Source organism: Anarhichas minor, unplaced genomic scaffold (genome assembly GCF_050575085.1).
Source record: "Anarhichas minor isolate MPS153535 unplaced genomic scaffold, ASM5057508v1 ptg000024l, whole genome shotgun sequence".
Lineage (NCBI taxonomy): Eukaryota > Metazoa > Chordata > Actinopteri > Perciformes > Anarhichadidae > Anarhichas > Anarhichas minor.
Genome location: NW_027466470.1, coordinates 3,647,739 through 3,668,103, shown reverse-complemented (window position 1 = coordinate 3,668,103; position 20,365 = coordinate 3,647,739). Strand labels below are relative to the sequence as shown.

The following is a 20,365-nucleotide window of genomic DNA, read 5'->3' as shown; positions in this document are numbered from 1 at the left end:
AAAGAATTGACTTTAAAATCCTGCTGTTGGTTTATGAAGCACTGAATGGTTTAGGGCCAAAATACATCTCTGATGTGCTGCTACCTTAAGAACCCTTAGGTCATCTGGGACCGGTCTACTTTCTGTTCCCAGAGTCAGAACTAAACATGGAGAATCAGCGTTCACTTTTTCTGCTCCACATATCTGGAACAAAGTCCAGAAAGCTGCAGGTCTGCTGAGACCCTCAGCTCCTTTAAATCAAGACTGAAGACTTTTCTGTTTGCTGCTGCCTTTGAGCAGACACCGAACGAAACGGTTCCCAATCTTTTTGCAGACATGCAACCACTCCAGCTATCAATAAAATTATCCTAATTCCACACATGCAGAGATACGAACAGTGTCACTTTCCCATCATATTTCAACGTGTAATGTGTGTATATATACGATACATATCAACTAACACGCCCATAAGGGGTGTTTAAAGATGTGACATCCTCCTACATGCTGTAGGTGGGCTGATTATTAGCGGGACAAACTGCTATCTAATTGCTCACCTGATTGAAGTGTGAGAAACATCTCCAGTCGCTCAGATTATAAACGGTAGGTGGGCTGGATAATTACTAGCAGCCTGATATTGGAGAAGTAATATCTTCTCTCCAGCAGAGCAACATGACAAAACATGGAGGATTACAAGTCGAAGCAGAGAGAAACTCTTCTGTTAATTTACTGCTCTGTAATGAGACGAGATCCTCATTTACCCCACCAGTGTCTCCATCAACAACCACAGTAAAACGGTCACCCTTGCACTCCTTTCCCTATTAATATACTTGTTTTAATATACTCTTGTTTGTTTATTGTAAATTTCAATGTTTCTATTTTTAAATCATGTCTGGTATTTTTACACTGTTTGAGTAGATGGAAGGTGCGTAACATTAAACAAATTCCTTGTATGTGCAGCATACTCAGGCTCTGAGACTTAACTTTTTCCTGTGAGAATGTTTGTAGTAGAACTACTACAATGCATGCATGATATATCAAGACACAGATTTACAACATGTAGACACGTGTCACTAGATTGGATACAACTCCAAGTTCCGTCTGCTCAGATTCAGCTGTACAAATTGAAGTTGCGGAGATCAGGATCCATAGTGGCAAAGGCATATTTAAGCCGTATTCGAGCTTTCCAACTCAACAATATTGGCTGACAGCAGAGTAAAAAGATGGATCCTGGTGGTATGCATCATCCCGATCAAATGCATTAACTGTATACTGCACTAACGGATAAAAGGAATATGTATCACATTACATTCCAGTGGAATCACTGATCTGAATCATGTGTTTAAACAGTCCAAGTGGCTCTTCACAGATAATCACTGTGATATCCTCTGCTCCTGTGTGCTTATATCCCTCATCTGTGGTCTGCAGAATATGACCACACTAAACATCCTGCCAAGTTGATTATACTCACAATTGAGGTGTAAATTCTTGCCGTGTGCCAGCGTCACACAAACAAAAGCTTGATTTATTTATTTTTTCAAATACTGAGGATTTTATTCTACAACAGAAATTGAATGTGTCACCACATCAGTCAGATTTCTGCAGCAAACTGCACGCTCTACTATGGATGAGGGAATTATTATTGCATTGCTGCATAACCTCTTGAACATGTATTTATCCATGTATACATTGGGGTTAGAATCCACCAAAAGAAATTAAAATCAGTCTCTGGAAAAAAAAACCAATATATTTTCTTTAAACAGGATTTTGTCTGTAACAAACAACCAGAATCATGGTTCAAAATCTTCTGAATGTTTTTTTTTTTCTCTTTTCTTATGGCATGTCACTCAAACTCACTGACATCACTGTTATTCACCAATACTAGGTACCATTACATCATCATTATACTGAGAACCATTCCGCTTAACTACAAACATTGGCAGAGAAGAAACCAAACCACCATCAGCAAAAACTGATTGCTAAATGTCCAAAATAATTTTCAAATACTGTTTTCATTACATTCACGTCCGCTTGACACTGTCTCTCAGATTATCTCTCTGCTTTCCATCGAGTCACAATCCACCTGTCAGACAGAAGCAGATTAGCATTTCAGAAAACACATTAACTGTCTCTGCCTGCAGTGCACGAGGTGACGCACAGCCACAGTGTTGAGTCTGCGCTGCTGTCGGTGTTCAAAGCTTTACTCTTCACAGACATTTAGAGCGCTGGGAGAGGAAGCTCCCAGCAGGTAGCTTACAGCAGGGAGGAGAAACTTAAGTGGGGGTAGAAAGAAACAGCAAAGGGAACCACATGCACATGTCACAGATGTGACTTAGTTTCCTGCCAATGCCACTATGTTTAGAGAAGAGAGGGGGAAACAATAAGACAACTGACTAGGAGCTTAGTGTAAAGAGAACAAAGTTTAGTTTGAAACATGGGAAGGGTTTAAAAAAAGTGTTTCTTGGCTGCATTACCTAATGATATGATTCAGATAAATCTTTGTTCCTGTGTGTGTGTGTGTTAAAGGTTTGTGGTTAACTGATCTCAAAGCTTTCTTCTGACGTTCTCTCATCAGAGGCTTCTCCTTGCCAGCTTCTAAGCTGAATCTTCACTGCTTATGTTATATTCCTTAAGATTTTCTATAAATTCAAACCCATTTTTTTTATATCTTCTGGTTGGTTTTACAGCAAAAAAGCCTTCCTGCCCTGCAAATAAATGAGCTGAAAGTAACTAAAGCGGAGTAGAGCAGCAGATTTGGTTGATTATTCTCTCACAATGTGAAAGAGGTCGCTCCTATTGATAAACTTGCACACTGTTTTCTCATTTCAACCGATACATTATTATAAAAGATACTGATTTATATCCAGTTTAAGGATTATAACTTCAAAGCTTAGTAGATCCATAGCTAAGCTCATAAATTTGGAATCATTTTTGAAATATGGTGAGAGAACATTTTCCCTCACTGAAGAACATTTATATTTACTGAAATTATTTTCCACCGAAGGTCTTACAGAGCTTTAACCTTCAAAGAGTGATTACAAGCTGCAAGTATAGGTGGGAAGGATGTTTGAAAGAAACACAAATAGCTGGAGGATGACGGTATCGTAAAACATCCCTTGGGGTTTACAGACCCAAAGTAAATCGGATGATCACGACCAAAGACATGAAGACTGAACTTCCAGGTGATATAAAACAACATCCTGCCAATTTGAAGTACATTTGAAGGGCTCTCCTGTCTCTACATAAAACCTAACCACCACAAGAGGGCCTAGTTTCACATATTTTCTTACCCATACGCCATAAAAATACTGATACCTGCATTATTTCCAACGTTTCAATATGACGGTGACGTTCGCCAGAGATTTTTACAAAGACATTAATTCCACATTTACATTTTTGAATACTTAGTTGAAAGAAGAATATCAACACCTCATAAATCCAACACTGTTGCCTGTTTATATCAGTATATTCACAATTTACAGTAAAGCATCAGAAGACACAACTGTTTTTTTTGCCTCGACATGCTGTTGATCCACTTCTGCCATCAAAGTGTCCGAGTGGCTCCGAGTGCAGCGTTAAGTCTTGAGGCGTGGCAGGACTTTACTGTCTGACACCACGTGTTCATCTGGTCCCCAGCTAGATAAAATACTCCTTTGGGTTTCCAGTGGAGACGTTCTGGGAGTCCGTCTGGTTGTTGAAAGGGAAATCCTGGCTGTCCTCCTGTTTGACTCCCTTCACTTCCTGGTTCCTATACGTCTCTTTTCTGCGGTAGAGGAATCTGCCGGTTATCGCCAGGCCGGTCACAATCACGAAGATCACCACTGCTATGACACCTGCAAGGTAGAGGACATTCAAGATGTAATGGGCTGAGATATGAGAACATTGACGTGTCAAATTTCAATACACATAAATGATTGAAACTACTCAAAAGTCATGCCTACTAAATGTTTTGAATATCTTTCCAATCTAACTTTCAAGTACATTAAACACAATTTGAAATCTTTTGAAACTATCAGGCTCGTCTGCTGTGTTGAGCACATTTGGGAATATGAGAGCAGGTTTCATTTAATTGGAATTCTAAAATACGACAATCAATTTAACACTACATTATAAAGAAACCATGCTTTTTTTTTTTTCGAGATAACTGCAAATAAGTTTTCCCATCAGCAAGCAATTCCTGCATAGGTTTAATTAGGTGAGCTGCCCTTTGTGCACTGAGACAGTCAGGCCGGTTTAATGGACAGTTTTAAATGACTTTTCTCTGGGCCTCACCTTTTCTATCTACACCATTATAGAGTGAACCTTTTCAGTCTTCTCTTTGAATCAATCTGTGCTGGCAGAGCAACAAAGTTTTAGATGAGTTTTAAAAGGAATCTAGCCTGGCACATCACTTGACTCGTTCTTTGAGCTCAACATCTGTCCACATTGTTGATGATGTGGAACCTTAATACCTGATCTTTGTCAAGTTTGTGAAAAAAATGTTTCACCAAACTAATGCATTCAAGTTACTACCAGAACCTTTAATTTTATGTTGATTTTGGTGCCCCTGTGGACAAAGGCGGTAGTATTTCTGAGCAAACCATATTTTAGTGCAACAGGGTCTGAGTCTGCCCTGCACAGTCCTGGTTCTCACGTGACTCCCTCCCTTCTCGCGGGCTATAGATACAGACTGGGCCCACAGCAGCACTGAAAGAGTTTCTGGTGAACCTGCATGATGTCTGATTTTGCGTGGAATCTAAGACATTGGCTATGTCTACATATTCATTCCCAATCTTCTCGCTGATGGTCTTGTTTGCTTATGTAGGTCATATAGAGGCATCAGTATTACATTTAGACTGTTTTATAACTTTTAATATTTGATAGGTGAAAGTCTGTATGATTGACTTGACTATGATTGTCAACAGTGTACCAAAAACCAAAGTTTCTGCTGTTGTGCTGATGAAGCTGGTCCTTGTTCCAGTAGAGTGAAATACAGTGAAAAGGTTCAGTACCTCCAATCAGAGCAGAGTCGGTCCTGATGGCTTTGACTAAAGGCTGACCTGAACCCCCTGAACCAGACTGGTCTACAGCAGAGAAATAAGACGGAAGGAGGAAAAACATATTAAAGACAGAAAATGAAAAATCAAAGGGCACCAAGAAACGGAGCAGATGTCAAAGAGTAAGAAAGAAATGAAGAGACAAGAATTACAGAAAAAGATGGTGGAATCATAGAAAATGAAAGGACCAGAAAGAGGGACGGAAGAAAAACAAGATCAGAACATCATTCAGAGTAGACAGGGAATACTAAATCAGCTCTCCAAGTGACTCTAATAAAGCGTCAAACTGGATGAGAGCGAGCCCGGAGGAGAGGAAATCCCAAAAGATCTGTGGTCCAAATGAATTAAAGCATTGATCACACTGTCATTAGTCTCCAAAAAACAAGGAGGATATACTGTGAGATTAATGAGCCTCTTTACGAACTGGAAAAGCAATTTTCATGCAATTTCAACTCACAGAAATTAAAAGACAACAGGGAGACGTGTGCTACTCTACAAGCAACCTCAAAGCAGACACACAGAAACATCTCGTCGTCTGAAATCGAATGCAATCAATTAAACAATGTCATAAAAGTTGTACTTGTCGTATTGGAAAGAGTTCTAGAGACATTAACTACAGTGGGTTTCAACATCTGTCCTAAGAAATGTTCATTTTTTTTTTTTTTTTGTTATTGTGGTCTCCATATAAAAGCTGTATTCATAGCTCCGAACCTATTGCGTGGCCGGCTGCACAAAGTGTTCAAATACCAAAGCAGGTATGAATGAGCTGAGCAGTGTAGCTTGTTATGCTACATAATAAGAGCTTCAGGCTTGATGACTCCCAGTCTGGCAGACAACACTGCGCCGTTGTTGTCACTGTCGGCTGCACTGACTGTGGCTTCTTCTTTAGTACTTAGAAAGGTATCGGGTTATGGGAGTCAAATATTGAATATTGTTGTCTGCTTTGTCCTGACTTCCCTCCCACTGTTTGTGCCACTTGGCCTTAAGCCCATTGCTTCATGCTGAAGAAGTAAATCTTTACAAGTGGCTCACAGATTTAACAAAATGAATAATTAATTTAAAATACAGTTAAGCACAGTAGTTTAAAAAAACAAATTTTTCTTGGGACTGTATTCTGTGGCGGAATTTTGACTTAACTACAGCGTATATTCACATGTCACTCAAACAGTTAAAAATACTGTTGTACTGAGCACAGAGGAATAAGATATGCAGTTTTGGCAACATAGTATACTTGTTACTTGCTGGTATAAGTTAAGTTTATTTGCTTTTCATGAAATGTCATGACAATAAGAAAATGTATAAAATATCTTATTCTTTAACTATATTATACGCAGCTTATCCTCCAGTTTCCGAGCTTCTACATTCAGTCTTCTGTGTAAAAGGGAATGTAATTAGCCATTTATTATTCTCATTTACCATGTTTTGTAACTTCCAGGATTTACTATTTGCACGAGTAAAGCTATAAGACGTTTCTACGCTTCAAATAAACAGTCAAAACACATTAGAATCAAAACTGAGGTCCATTATGTGTTACATTTGTAGAAACCAAAATGAGTATCCCCACCATGACATGTGAAAGAACACATGGTTGTATAAAACTTGATATTGAATTAACCAAACCGACTCCTCCTACCTGACAGGTGGCGTGTGTTCTCTGCTGCGTAGGGATCGGCCGAAGCCGAGGCGCCGCAGTTGGACTGGACTAAAGGTCCAGTGATGACGACGGGGCTGGTGTGCGGGTGGAGCAGAGCGGCTTTCAGAGGACTGATGGAGTTAAAGTGGACCACCGAGAGACAGCCGGTAAAACCGAGAGACGCCAACCGGGACAGATCTGGATCCAAATCATCGGACCCTGTCGAAAGGAATGGAACAAGAGGGTTAGATGTGTGTTTTAAACTCGAGAAAACAGATACAAATTACAGAATACACGTGCTGTACATATTTCATAAAGTTTGTTGACATTAACCTGTTGGGCCCTAAGCCTATTTTTGGCATCTGCTCGAAAATTGCATACCCATACTAAAAAGACTAATTCTGTAACTACAAGGTCTATTTTAATAATTAATGCTATAATAAAAGGGAACACTTGTCAGATGTGTAAATATCAGTGTATATGTTACTGGTTAATAGTAAATGAAGATGGCACACAGGTCAAATTGAAAATGTTAGGTTCACCTGAAAAAAAAGCACTTTTATTGATATTATTTCTTTGAAATGCAGCCTAACAACTCTCCCAAATCAGAGCACAACATGTGAACAGTCTCTGCAAAGTTTTTACTTTGATAAAGTGAAGCAGAACAAAATTAGAGATGTTTTAGTACAGAGAGGTTATCAAAATGTGCATTTGGGCTTTCTCATGTACCAAACTACATATTTCACTTGTATATTACTTATGATGTTCAATACATCCAAATACAGTGCCTTATTTTTTTTTTGGAAAATTCAACCAGACATCTATATTTTCCCATCCAAAAAAAACACAAATCAACTGAATGTTTTGATGATGATGTTTTGATGATTTTTATTTGAGCAAACTGTAAAAACACAGGTAAAACCAATAAACTATTTACAAAATTCTCCATTATGCCGTTACATACGACGTCCCAGGACCCCTCACATCGGTTCAGGAAAAACTTCTTTTTTGGGTTGAGGCAGAGAGGAACATCACACCTCGTGCAATAAATGGATGTCTTCACCCTCAGCATTCCTGCATCGTGGCACCTCTTGCAATATCTCCTGACCCTTGTTCCCTCGCTGTCAAAAAACATGAGCATGCAAATGGTGGAGGGTGCAGGTGGGGGTGGGGTGGCTGCTGAGCCGTCCGCAAACTCCAGCATCTCCATGAAGCCCTTGTGGGTGAAGGGCTTCGTCTGTGTGGGGTCCTGCCTCAACTTGAACAGCTCCTTGTGCAAGAGGTAGCTGTTCACAGCAGCGATGTCCACAAAGTGATAAAAAAAAATCTTATATCACTTCAAGGTCTTGTGGCGGACGCTGTAAGTTCCGATCAGAGCATCAGACAAATCCACACCCCCCATGCTGTGATTGTAATCCACGATGCTGTCCGGAACTTGTAGCGACTTGTTCTGCCACACCCCAGCCGCCTTCACCTTTCTCTTCGCTGTCTGTCCACTGTAGGCCTGATGCATTATGGAACACATCGTCACCTCTCTCGTGTCCTTCCACTTTACGAAGAGGAGTTTACCACTCTGGATCCATCGCATGTCTCCCCTCTCAGCCTTTTTGGGCAGGTCGTTGGTCTGAGTCTTAGGGAAGCCAATGCAATTTTTCCTGATGGTCCCACAACAGCCGATGTTCTTTTTGGACAGATCAGTGAAGAGAGCAGGGCTCGTGTAAAAATTGTCAGTGTATAAAAAATAGCCGCCACCGAGGAGAGGGAAAGGTAAAAGGTCCATCACGGCTGAGTAACTCAGACCGTGGCCTGTGGTGGACTCACTTTTTCCCTGGTACACAAAGAAATTCCATGTTTAGCCAATCGATGGATCAGCCAGCACGTACAGTTTGTAACCCCACTTTGTGGGCTTGTCCTTCATGTACTGTTCACACTGATGCGGGCTTTGCTTGCGACCATCTGCTCATCAATTGACAGATTCTGATACAGCTGGAAATTGGCTTTGCAGGCGGTCACCATGTCTGTGTAGAGCCGGTCATGCTCAGCAGTGTTTTTTTTTTTTTTTTTGTTCTCCTCGTCCTCTTTTGGGTCACTGAGGTGAAGTGACCACACAATGGACTCAAAGCGGTCCCGTGTCATGTGGTCACCGGGGAACTGGAAGTTGTAAGGCCACATCTTTCTCCAGTAGTCAGACCTTTGGTGGACCGTCAGTGAAGATGATTGAGAGGAATGTGTAGAAGTCCTTCACGGTGAGCACGTCCCATTTGAACTTCATCCCAGCTTGCTTTCTTTTGTCAGCGTTGGCATTTGTGTTCTCAATGATTTTCTAGACAGTAATCTGAGTCACTGGTGTCGTGTGTTTTTTTCCTGATGCACGAGGCCCTCCTCATCAGATGACGAATCTTCAGGACAAAGGACGTTCCAAGACTCAGTCCCCACCAGTTCCACAATTTCCTCCCTGGTGAAATGTGTCTTCGAGACTTGTTTCGACATCTTCCTCTAAATCAATTCCCAAAAAGTGTTGAAAAATAAACCGCAAAAGTTACTCACACGACGCTAAAACATCCAGAAGCTATGCGTAATGCAGTCGAGTGCGTAATGAGGTCTCTGGTCTTGCTGGCTCGTTTTTATTTACGCACAGCGATAACCTTCGATTCCATTGGCCGAGCTCCATGGTACATACCTCCTTGGATTCGTTAGAGCCAATAGAATTGAGCTAATCACTTGGAAATAACTGACAGCCCTGTTAGCTAGTCAAAATCATCAAGTCTCCGAAAATAGTGAGGCGTAGGCTTCAGTGCAGAGAGGAGGTTCCTCCCATCCCTGATGGGTAAAATCCCCCCTCCCTGAGGAAAGGAGTGTCGCTGCTGCTAGACAGGAAGTCCGTTGAATGTTTACCGGCGAAAAATGCGGGGATATATACTTTTACTTCTTGAAAACGGCAAAAGTGAGCCATATTTATGATCATAAAGCGATAATGTGATTTGTGTTGCTGGTGTCTGTTGGCTGATATCTCAGCGATAGTATGACGGAGAGAAATGTTACGGCTATGTCCGTAATCGTTGTGTTGTTGGCGTGCTTTGTGCTATCTCGCTTTGTTTGTTAGCATCTAGCTTCGATTATTATGTCCAGAAATGTGCCGCGTGTGCACACAAAATGCGAATATGGTATTGTAGTAATGCTAATAGTTGGTGACTGAGTTGTTTTGGGAGTATGTTCAAATGACCCCCCTGGGGGTCTCTCGGGTCCAAAGGGTTTTAATCAAGTCGGTGATGAATAACACTGCTTCTGTACAGTCCTGACATGCTTTTGAAATACATCCCTTAACACTGAGTAAATAAAACCTATACTGAGATGAGAGAGGCATTTTGTCAGCTATATATATTAAATACTTATGGGCTTTATCTCAACTCAATACTTATGGCCATGCACTAACGGGTTCACTGACTCTGCTGCAGATCGTCCTGTTAACCCTCATTGTGGGAACATTGTGGGCAGTACATTAACTTGAACTGATTAAGCATCTGTAAACATCATTCATTCGTTGTACTGAGTACAATGCTTTTGTTTATTTACTCTGAGTGCAGCAGCAGGACACAAACTGATCAAGTCCGGATCCATAATGCGCATCACCATCCAATCAGAGAGAATGTCAAACATAGACAGTTACCATTGCCATTACACCAGTCTGCATCTGTCACTACTCGAGACAGATGTGCACTTTCACCTCCAATCTGTTTACTTTACGGACTTAAATCCCTTCATCGTTCACCTCCGCTCCTTCACAGCAGCTGTGAGAGCCGACGTTACCACTGTAACCAGCTGCATCAGTGTCTGTTCAGATGACTGAGAGGTGACACGTCTGTATGCTGATGAGAGCAGCAGGAAACATTACTGCCGCCTGTAAGCTCCCCTCAGCAGGAACACTCTTCACTCCATCACCCCCCTCCCCCCCATCTGTCTCTCTGTATTCCTTCCGGGTCCATTAGTTGGGCTGATGGATGACGGGGTTGGCAGGAAACGACAGAAAATCCACTTTCCTGCTGCTTTTCTGATCCTGATGTGCCAGAGGGGAGGACCGGTCACATGCTGACATGACGGGGTCAAAACACACCGAGCTGAGTTACAACATCCTGGAGCTTCACATCCCAAACAGAGAAAAGATCTTGGATAATGTAATAGTTACTCCATAAGAAATGTGGTATACATTGTTTTATTATGACATTTAGTTGCATGAAATGGTATGTTAAGTTTTGACAGGAACCGATGACAATTTTGCATGCAATCATTTTAAATTATTCCATTTCCTGAATGCTAAAAAATGCAAGTCATTAATTAACTTTCAAGCACTGAGAGTAAAAGGCCTCTGAAACACCAATTACTGCCGAAGACATTCAAAGTCATTTGTATTTAATCAATAGAAAATAATGCTGGCTTCTGTTGGATCCAATGAACATTTTCTGAGGTTGTTTAAGGGTTACTCGCAGGAGAAATGTGCAATCAAACAAACTGCATCATGTCCATGAAAATAGAAAATAAGGACCAGACATTTTTTAAACGAGGTTCAACCTTAGAACGATGTACTGACCACATAAACAACATTAACAACCTTCTGCATGTTTTCCTAACCTGCACTCTGTTACAAGAATCGAGTAAGGAGCTACTTCAATAAGAAACAAATAAAAAGATACTTTATAGAGACATTTTCTCTCTTGGTATTCGTTTATAGTGCTGATGAAAGCCATTTGAAGAATCTTGACACGTTTTACTAAACTAAATAACCTGTTTGCTTTTAAATTGACAGTGCGGCTGTTGTGTCCGTCTTCAGAGAGCTGTGACTGCGGCCTCTCCGATCCCTCATGTTAGCTTATATCTCAGTCCGTCTCTGATGGAGCCAATTACTGTCTCACCCCGACTCTGCTACAGGTCCCCGTCCAGGACTACGCCGCTAAATGGATAAAGCAGGGCATTAAAAAAGCCCGGGTTGGAGACAGTAAAGCATCCATTACATGGACTCCTGTTGAGATCTGTAACTGGAGTGAGGTGGAGGCAGGATGTGACGGCAAACCGAGCTTTGACCAAACAGTCTGACTTTTTTCAGAAGTCCAGAACAATTAACTAGTCGTACTGCTTTTAATTGGGGCGAAGCAAGTAAGGAATTAAAATATTCTTTGGATTCATGGTTATCTGAGTAAATTAGTGACAATTTTAGTTTTAATTCATATAGTTCAGCCCTGAACTCCTTGTTTCACATGTTTTACTATATTTTCAGTTAGATTTGCTGCTTCATTCCAATCTCTTAAAAACATGACCAACTCTACACCTGCTCACATGTTTAAAGTGTAGCCTCGAGTTCAGCGATTTCGCCATCTTGGAATACGTCCGTCGCCATCTTGGCTTTTTTGCAACCGATGAACGGAAGTTACCATATTTGGAATGCGGAGGAGTGGCGTAGAGACGCAGGATACGTCTCTGGTAGCGACCATTCATGAGACACTTTGTCTAATTTCAGATTAGATTTTAGAGGAAATGGTGCATAGTTACAAAATAATTTCACGACAGGTTAATAGCAGACCCCCTCAAGGTGTCACTCAGAGAGAACCAGGACATTCTGATGTAGCCTTTCAAAATGAAATCCCTTCAAAATCTCATTCATGAGCTAACTTAAAATCACATTCATGAGACAATTTGTCTAATTTCGCATTAGATTTTAGAGGAAATGGTGCATAGTTACAAAATCATTTCACGACAGGTTATCTTTGGTACAAACACGTTTGGCTACATTCATGCCTGCAGATTTTCATAAAAGAGCACATGATGTCAGATAAAGCCAAATATCTCTGCGCTGTTATTCAAATGAGTCTTTTCTAACTTAAAAGCCTCGACTCTGTCTCGACTGCCTGCTCACTCACCGTGCACTCTGCCCAACACCAGCGACTTGATGGCGTTGAATTCTCCGTCGGATGTCAGGTTGAAGTCTTCTCTGGGATTTTGGTCAATCTGAAATAACCAACATATTTTTCTTATTAACTGTTGTTAAAAATTGTGTTGCCTCAGAGGACTAATTAAATAAAAAGTAACTTTTTGACCCATTACTTGGTGTGAAAGAATAATCTGAATTTGGAAATGAATTCTTTAACGAGGGCTGCTCCACAGAGTCATGTGGCAGTGGAGAAGAAACCAAACTCAAGTTTCAGATAAGCTTCATCCATTTGACAGCAATGCTTGAAGAGATATTAATATTTTACTTTTAGTAAGTATTTTTTACAAACCGGTCTCCTCTTATCAAAAAATAGATATATATATACACAAGTGTAAATGTTCTGGTAGATGTACATGTTGCTGATGGATAATATAGTACTGTGCTCCTACGTAAAAGAAGTCAATACTGTGGATGGAAAGTGGTTACAGTCCTGTTCTGCTGATATTTATCTAGATAAGCTCAAGGAAAAGTTTTATTTGCTTTAAATTGATGTGATTTATTTCAGTTTCCACATATATCAGCTGGAGCATTTCTCTTCTGGAGAACAGAGCGGGACTAACTGGAGCATGATGTGAAATCAACAGGAAACCCTTGAAGGAAAACAGTGGACACTGGCCTCTCTGATAACCATTTACAAAAACAGAGGACACGGTGTATCTGAAGTGATTTGGGCTTCGGGGAGTCATTTTTCAACGGGACATCTGCTCAGGGGAGAGGATGTAATACTGTCCACTTTCGAGACCAGTGTGGATATTTTAGGCTGCTGGTCATCAGGGCAAACCACGCTGGAACTCTTGTTGAGGTTCGCCTGATGTCCCCGGAGAATGTTGCTAACAATATAATGATTCAAGGTGAAGGAAAGTGGCAAAAATGAGATGCACTTCATTTTTCACTGGAGCCTCGGCGCACAGTGAATCAGGAGGCCGCTACACCCATGCAAGGCGAGGTCACCTTGTTTTTCATCTCAGGGGGTTGATAATTATAAAGACATTCAGGCTGCTGGATAGATGAAATTCACCTCATTTATCATCTGAGCCTGTTAACAAGATAAGACGTTTAGTAGATCCAGAGACGATTCAAACGCACAGCTTGAGAAATGCCTTTGCAAAGGCGTGATATATATATATATATATACTGTATATATATATAGATATATAGAGAGATAGATATTAATCACAGCAGCCTGGGCTCTTTGGGGATGGGGGATTAAAGAGACGGGCTTTAAAACAGAGCGTTTCAGGCAGAGGGTGAATACAGGCATATTCAGACCGATGGTATGAGTAAATGGGATTTTAAACATTAAAGCATGTAAATATGTACTGGTAGAAAAATCTTAATGCAAGTATCAACCTGAAAATGTGCATAAAAATGTCTACTTAAAAGCCAAATGTGCAGGCTTGCTCGCTCTTTTTCTCTGTTCTGAGCACTTTCGAGCCCAGTGGGTAGCCCAGCTCGTTAAACTTTGATGCTCCACTGCAGTCGCAGTAACCGCGTGATTAACGTTGTGAATTCAAACAAACACACTTGCAACAAATAAATACACAAGTACGGAAAACGCGTCAAAATAAGCCATGAACGTCCTGTGTTTGAAACTGAACATATATTTAATTTTTAAAATAACACTGACCACATTGCTCATTGTCTCCAGGTGGCTGTAAACGTCACAGCTTATACTTTGAAATTAGACGAAAGAGTTTAACAGAATGAACCTTAAGACCAAATCAACGATATGCTTTTATACATTTCAGGCCAATCTCCCAAAGTATAGTCTTGTGTGTTTGTTCATACATGGTGTTGATTGATGATTGTGTGCGTATTGTTACCTGCACAGACACAGAGTCCGTCAGTCTGCTGATGGTGACGGTGTGTAGTTGGCCGTCGGCCAGGCTCTTCACTCTGCTCCTCAACACTTCAGCGTCTCTGCCGCTGTCCAGCTTGTATCTCACCTCCAGCTTATCTTCACCCACAAACACACAAAGTTTTTCCATTTTAAACTTTTTCTCTTGGTGAAAACATCCAGGTTTGCTTCTATCATTTTTATGTATCTCATTCTGCTGATGAATCTGAATGATGAGTATCTGAGTCAATAAAGCTTTGGATATTAAGAGGATTAGAAGTTAATTCCCTATCAATAATACAACTCCAAATCTAATTAATTTTCATAATATTCTGAGGATTAAATGCAGATTTAATGAAAGCCGTGTGATGTCTTTGTGCTTTTAAGAAGGATAAGAAATAACACGTTGTCCTTAATAATTACACTTTTTAATACTTTTTCAAGTATAGTACTTAATCCCATAAAGGACTCGCTGTTCTTTTAAATAAAAGTGTATTTACCAAGAAGGAATACTGGTTTGGAGTATGCACTCATCCATTTAGCAGTTTTTGATAATAAATTATGTATTTTTGAAAACCGGCCTTAAGGGATTGACGAGGGTTTGTGCTGGAGGAGGTTTTAAATGCAGCAGAGGAGGAAAATATATAAGAAATGAGCTGAACAAAAGAAAGCTCTCAGGGATTTAATTGGACACTTCAGTTTAAGTGCATTTACCTGACGTCTCCGCGGTCAGCATGAAACCTTAATGCCCTGCTGTCCATCAGCTTTCTCTGAGTCATTAACACCAGAAAAAAAAAACATTTACAGCTAATCTGCCAGCAAAGTGCCAATTTTATTGGACTACTGGATGCTGAAAATGTAATTTTTAAATTCAAAGTGCCTCCTACTTCTCTTAAAAGCTACAAGATAATTATGTCGCACCAAAGTTTATAAAACACATCAGCAAGTTCTCTGCCTTTTTATTCAGCAGCACACTGACCTGCCACCCATTACCAGCCCACCAAACTATTGTTCTCTCAGCATCACTCATCGGGTCTCAGTGATACGACCAGTCAACACTTTTTCTTCAGCCTGAGACAAAATATAATAGCCGGCCAGGCGGGCCAGATTAAAAGGCCATAGAGGCTGACTGGTGAATCCAGGGAGAAGAAAGATCTGACGGATTCTGATCTGGTAAAGCTGCAGAGGATGAGGAGGGAGGAAGAAGGATTGGAGGAAGGTCTATCGGGGGAGGATGACATGAGGGGGAGGAAAGGTAAGATGAGAGGGAACATAGGAAAGTAATTGAAAAAGGTTGAGGGAGGAAGACGAAGATGGGCGTAAAGTCTCGACAAGAATAATATAAAAGAAGTAAGAGCAACCCAGTAGGAAAAGGAAAGTAAACTAGAGATGATTTGAAAAAGGTGGAAAGAAGACTGCGAGGGAGGAGGAGGCAAACAGGGAAAGAAGCTTCTGAGAAGATTTTCATAAATAATAGAGGACGCTCAACATCAAGTCTGAATGATATGGAGGAAAGAGGAGACAAAAAAGGCCTGAGTGAAGCTTAGAGGAGGAGAGGTGTTTAAGAGGCTTGTTAAAAGTGAAACTCTTGTGTGCAATCTTGTTTAATAGAAAAAAAGAATCTAAATAAATGAAAGCTGCAGGAAAGAGAAGTCGAGGTAGATGAGACGATGTAAAAAGAAAATGAGACGCTCTACTTTAATCTTGTGCATCAGCCAAACTCCTTCAAAATAAAAGCCTCGTCACCGTGCTTGTTGATGAGCAGGGCCAGGGACTCTCTGTAGTACGAGCTGACGTAGAGCAGCAGAGCCGGACTCTGGTTGGTCCTGAAGCTCAGCGAGACGTTCTCTCCTCTCAGCGTCATGTCGGAGTAGATGGAGGACGGCAGGGCGCTGCTGTTCCGGCTCAACTCGTACGGCTCCTTGAAGGTGTAGCTGACGGTCGTCCCCGATTTGAAGCTGGCCGACACCTCTAAAGGAAGAGACGCAGGTTACAGCGGCAAGCTCTTATTTGGCAAATATCCGAACTGGAAAGGAACGATGAAAGCTGATTTAGCGAGTTCCTTTTGAAAAGAGTGTTGCCACACTGGCAAAACTAATATCAGAGGTCTCTTTGTGACAAACTACTGCATTATAAAGCTTTTTATTTTTGGCCACCGTCTCATACAACAGATGTATTTAAATCTAAAGGCTTTTTGATATTTTCAGATCAAGAGTTCTGCCATTGATTTTTCATCAAGGCGGTAGTCTTGAGTACTTTTTCTTTTGTTGTTGTTTCTACAATACCTTTTTATATTCACTCCCTTTTGTTCTCAATGATGTTTTCATACCGCAAATACACCCCCAGAGTCCAACTGCACCAAGTCAGGTACAGGCCCTTTGGGAATACTGAGATAAGCAAGTAGTTGACCAATATTACCTGGAAAATAATTATTGTTCACTAACAAGGACCACGCCAATAACGATATGGGTTTCAAAAGGTTTATTGCATGATGGAATGAGAGGGTTAGGAAGCGGAAAGGGGTTGAGGGAGGAAGGGATGGGGGTCGTGAGATGAAGGTATGTAGGGATGGGGGGTGTACTGCATGGAGTAGTCCGGGCTGGGGATTAGGCTGTTGATTCTTGGGACGTTAGAGTCGTGGGGGGGGATGAGAGGTCTATGATGAGTCTCTTTTTTTTCCTGAATACTTCCTGGTAGCAATGCCGATAGGACTGATTCTGAATCTGTTGTCTGAGCGCGAGCGGCACGGGAGATGGTCGGGCGGAGTCGGGATCTCCCCCTGGGGCTGTTGGAAGGCGAGGGTCCGACAACTTCGGAATTGTCCAAGGATAGTTGTCGGGAGCCGCGGGGAACGTGAATGGTGATCGCGGCCGAGGTTGCTGGCGGCGAAAGACAATGGAAGAAGGTGGGATCTCCGGGACTTCTGGAGTTGGCTGATATTCTTCCAACAGGTCGTCGTCGGAAGGAGTGAGGGTGAGCTCCAGGTCCATGTTGCAAGGTAAGCGGTTGAGATTTAAATTTTTGCTCGGGAATTTCACGTCCTGTGGAAACTGAGTCAAAGAGGAAGTCAACGGGTTTGTCGTGCCTAAATACTTTGTGCCGAGGAAATGAGCTGTGTTCGGGGCGTGGTCCTTGTTCCTGAACTACGTTTATAAACTAAATTGTCCCTGCCTGAGCACAATTCATATATTTACAGTCATTTTCCATATTGTTTCAATATTATAATCTATTGCTCAGGGTAAATTTAGCACGACATGCACTGCTTTTAAACAACTGTGACATTGCCACACAAAAAAATCCTTCATACACATGTCTAGACAGAAAATAGCTCTATCGAAGTAGATGCAGAAAGGTAAAGTATGTTCCTGTGGTTGTTGGGAAGAAGGCAAAGCGAGTGACTGAACTCAGACATGAAGTTTAATGTGATGACGCAATATCAGTGCAATTCACATCACAAACTACTTTAATAGGCTCCAACACGTCAAACCTTTGATGCCACATGTACTTCTTAAAAAGTGTTGAGTGCATTAAAAGGTACAGTGGAATGATAAGAACAGATGTGTTGGTGTTTTTCAGCTGCTGCATCTTTATCTTGTGTTTATCTTTAATTGCATTTTTTCACTCTGAATATGAGAATATACCATATATGCACGGCGACACAGACGTTCAGGGCTGATCTGCAGAGTGGAGGAGTCCACTCAGACAATGTCCTGCTTTAACCCTTTAATTCTCCTCCGAAAGGAACTTCAAGCTGACACAACACAATACATCAAAACGCGACCTTGGATGTGGAGATATGAGTCAACTGCAGTAAATGTAAAGCAAGGACGAGGGGGCGGAGGCGAGATGTGACACTGTGCAGAAAATGCTTGAACAGGTCTCACACAGAGCTAAAGAGAAATACATTATAGAATGAACCCTTTTAATGGCTTTAGCGTTATCAAACTGACAACTTTGTCTGCACAGAACAAAAGAGAAGAAAAGTAGCAAGAAACGACTAACACACAGCTTTACAAATGTTTTATGAGGAAACATTTGTTAGACCTCAATGCAGTGCTGTGGTCAAGACCACCTAAACTGTGACCAGTTCATGACGAAGACCAGAGTGAATCAAGACTTTGAGAGGGTTGAAACCAAGTAAAGACCAGAACCATACCAGTGACAGTCCCACACTGCATGACGCACACAATGCGGAACATGCAAACCATTGGCACACCTACAAAAAACGAATGAAAGTCCTCTCCATTCACTTCTTTTATTGCATACTGTATAAGTGTACCTTGAAATGTCCCGATGAAGTAATCAACAGGCATTGCAGAGGGGGATTTTACGTGTGGGAATCGAGATCAAGACCTTCAAAAAAGTGGGTGTGACATGACCTCTGTGACAAAAGCCCAACAATGTAATAATATTGTTTTTAATGGTATGACTTGCCTAAACACCTACAGTGTGTCTGTGCATGTACCTGTATGGCAGAAGACTCCAGTGTATGCTGACAGGCTGCAGTCACAGTGGAAGCCGTTGGCTCCCTCCACACAGCGGCCCTGGTTCTGGCAGAGCGAGCCGTAGCTGCTGCAGTGACCCGGGCAGCCGGCTCGAACCCCCGGGGTGATCTTCGCCCTCTCCTCCAGGTCCAGGGTGACGCCGTTCAGCTGCAGGGAGCGAATACAACCCCGAAAGCCCTTCTGCCTGGACGCTGTGCCTCCTGAAAACATTTTTAAATGCTTCATTTTAAACGGCTATGTTGCTAACATCACGAGCATCAGCGTCAAAGCATAAAGGAATCAAAGATTCTAGTGTCTGTCCTCTTTGACTCTGCCTTTATTTTATGTCCTTGTTGACAAGTGTATACATTTTCTCTCTAGTTTGTTTTCCAACTCTCCCCCTCCTATCATCTACAGCGGATCCACACGTCGCCGCTGCTCCCCCAGAAGCTCTAAACTGTCGTGAGTCTTCTCATAAAATGACACAATGGTGAAACAGCAACGAGGCAACAAGCTCAAGGTGGAAAAACTGAATCGGGGACATAAGTTTCAACAGCTGTCTTTTTGTCCGTCTGTGTGGAGAAGAATGGCCAATTTCCTTCCCTTTCAATCACCTGTCCTTGCACCCTTTCAATCACCTGTCCTTGCACCCTTTCACCATCTCCAGCACCTAACTTGCAATCTGTCAGATTCTTTTCATAATGGCTGCAAACCCGAGCACACGGAAATATATCAAAAATACATGTCCACCTTTGCGCGCACACGCACACACACACACACAGAGTCCTCATATGTGAAGGCAGCAATCAGAGTTCAAACCTGACAGCCTGTCATTTCTGCAAAGATCACGGATTGAAATTGTTATTTTTCTCAGAATTCAGACATGCCACCACTTTGCTCTGTGTTCAAAGCGGACAACTTTGAAAACTGAAAGCAGCAGCTTTTTTACACCAACAAATCATTGAGCTCCGGTCGGCCCTTCTTTCTGCTCTGACACAAGTCGGTAAACGGTAAGTCATTGAAGCAGGTAGAGGCTTCACACAAAGACAAATGTGGGATCAAAAGTTGCCATTTCAGAAGCTGTGTGTTGATACACAACATCAATCTATGGCAGTAAAAAAAAACAAAGTTTTTATAGGTTTTTATTTACACCTATTCATAGAGAATTAAAAAGCAATATTAAGATATGAAGTATAATTGATGGGGTTTTGATATAAATAGAATAATATAATATTTGGACAGGTATCATCAAATATGAGTATTGTGAAATTAAAGGGGAGGAACAAGGAGAAGTGTGTGTGACACACAGGTTCATTTAATCTGTTGAAAAGTCTCCCACGTTGGCTGGAAGTCAAAACAACCAACGACACGGTGCTTTGGCATAAAGACGTGTGGTGTTGAAATGTCTCCACTTGTAAA

The 20,365-nt window shown here is 41.5% G+C and overlaps 1 protein-coding gene across 1 annotated transcript in view; it reads right to left on the bottom strand.

Annotated features, from left to right (window-relative positions):
- Positions 1-3,612: 3,612 nt before the first annotated feature.
- LOC142956290 (contactin-associated protein-like 4) overlaps positions 3,613-20,365 on the bottom strand; it is a 78,838-nt gene continuing 62,085 nt past the window's right edge. The window contains exons 19-25 of the mRNA XM_076097812.1: positions 18,928-19,167; positions 16,209-16,433; positions 14,449-14,582; positions 12,555-12,642; positions 6,646-6,864; positions 4,968-5,039; positions 3,613-3,809 (exon numbers count right to left, since the gene is read on the bottom strand). Of these exons, the coding sequence (XP_075953927.1) occupies positions 3,613-3,809; positions 4,968-5,039; positions 6,646-6,864; positions 12,555-12,642; positions 14,449-14,582; positions 16,209-16,433; positions 18,928-19,167 (1,175 nt within the window). The remainder of the gene's footprint in view (positions 3,810-4,967; positions 5,040-6,645; positions 6,865-12,554; positions 12,643-14,448; positions 14,583-16,208; positions 16,434-18,927; positions 19,168-20,365) is intronic.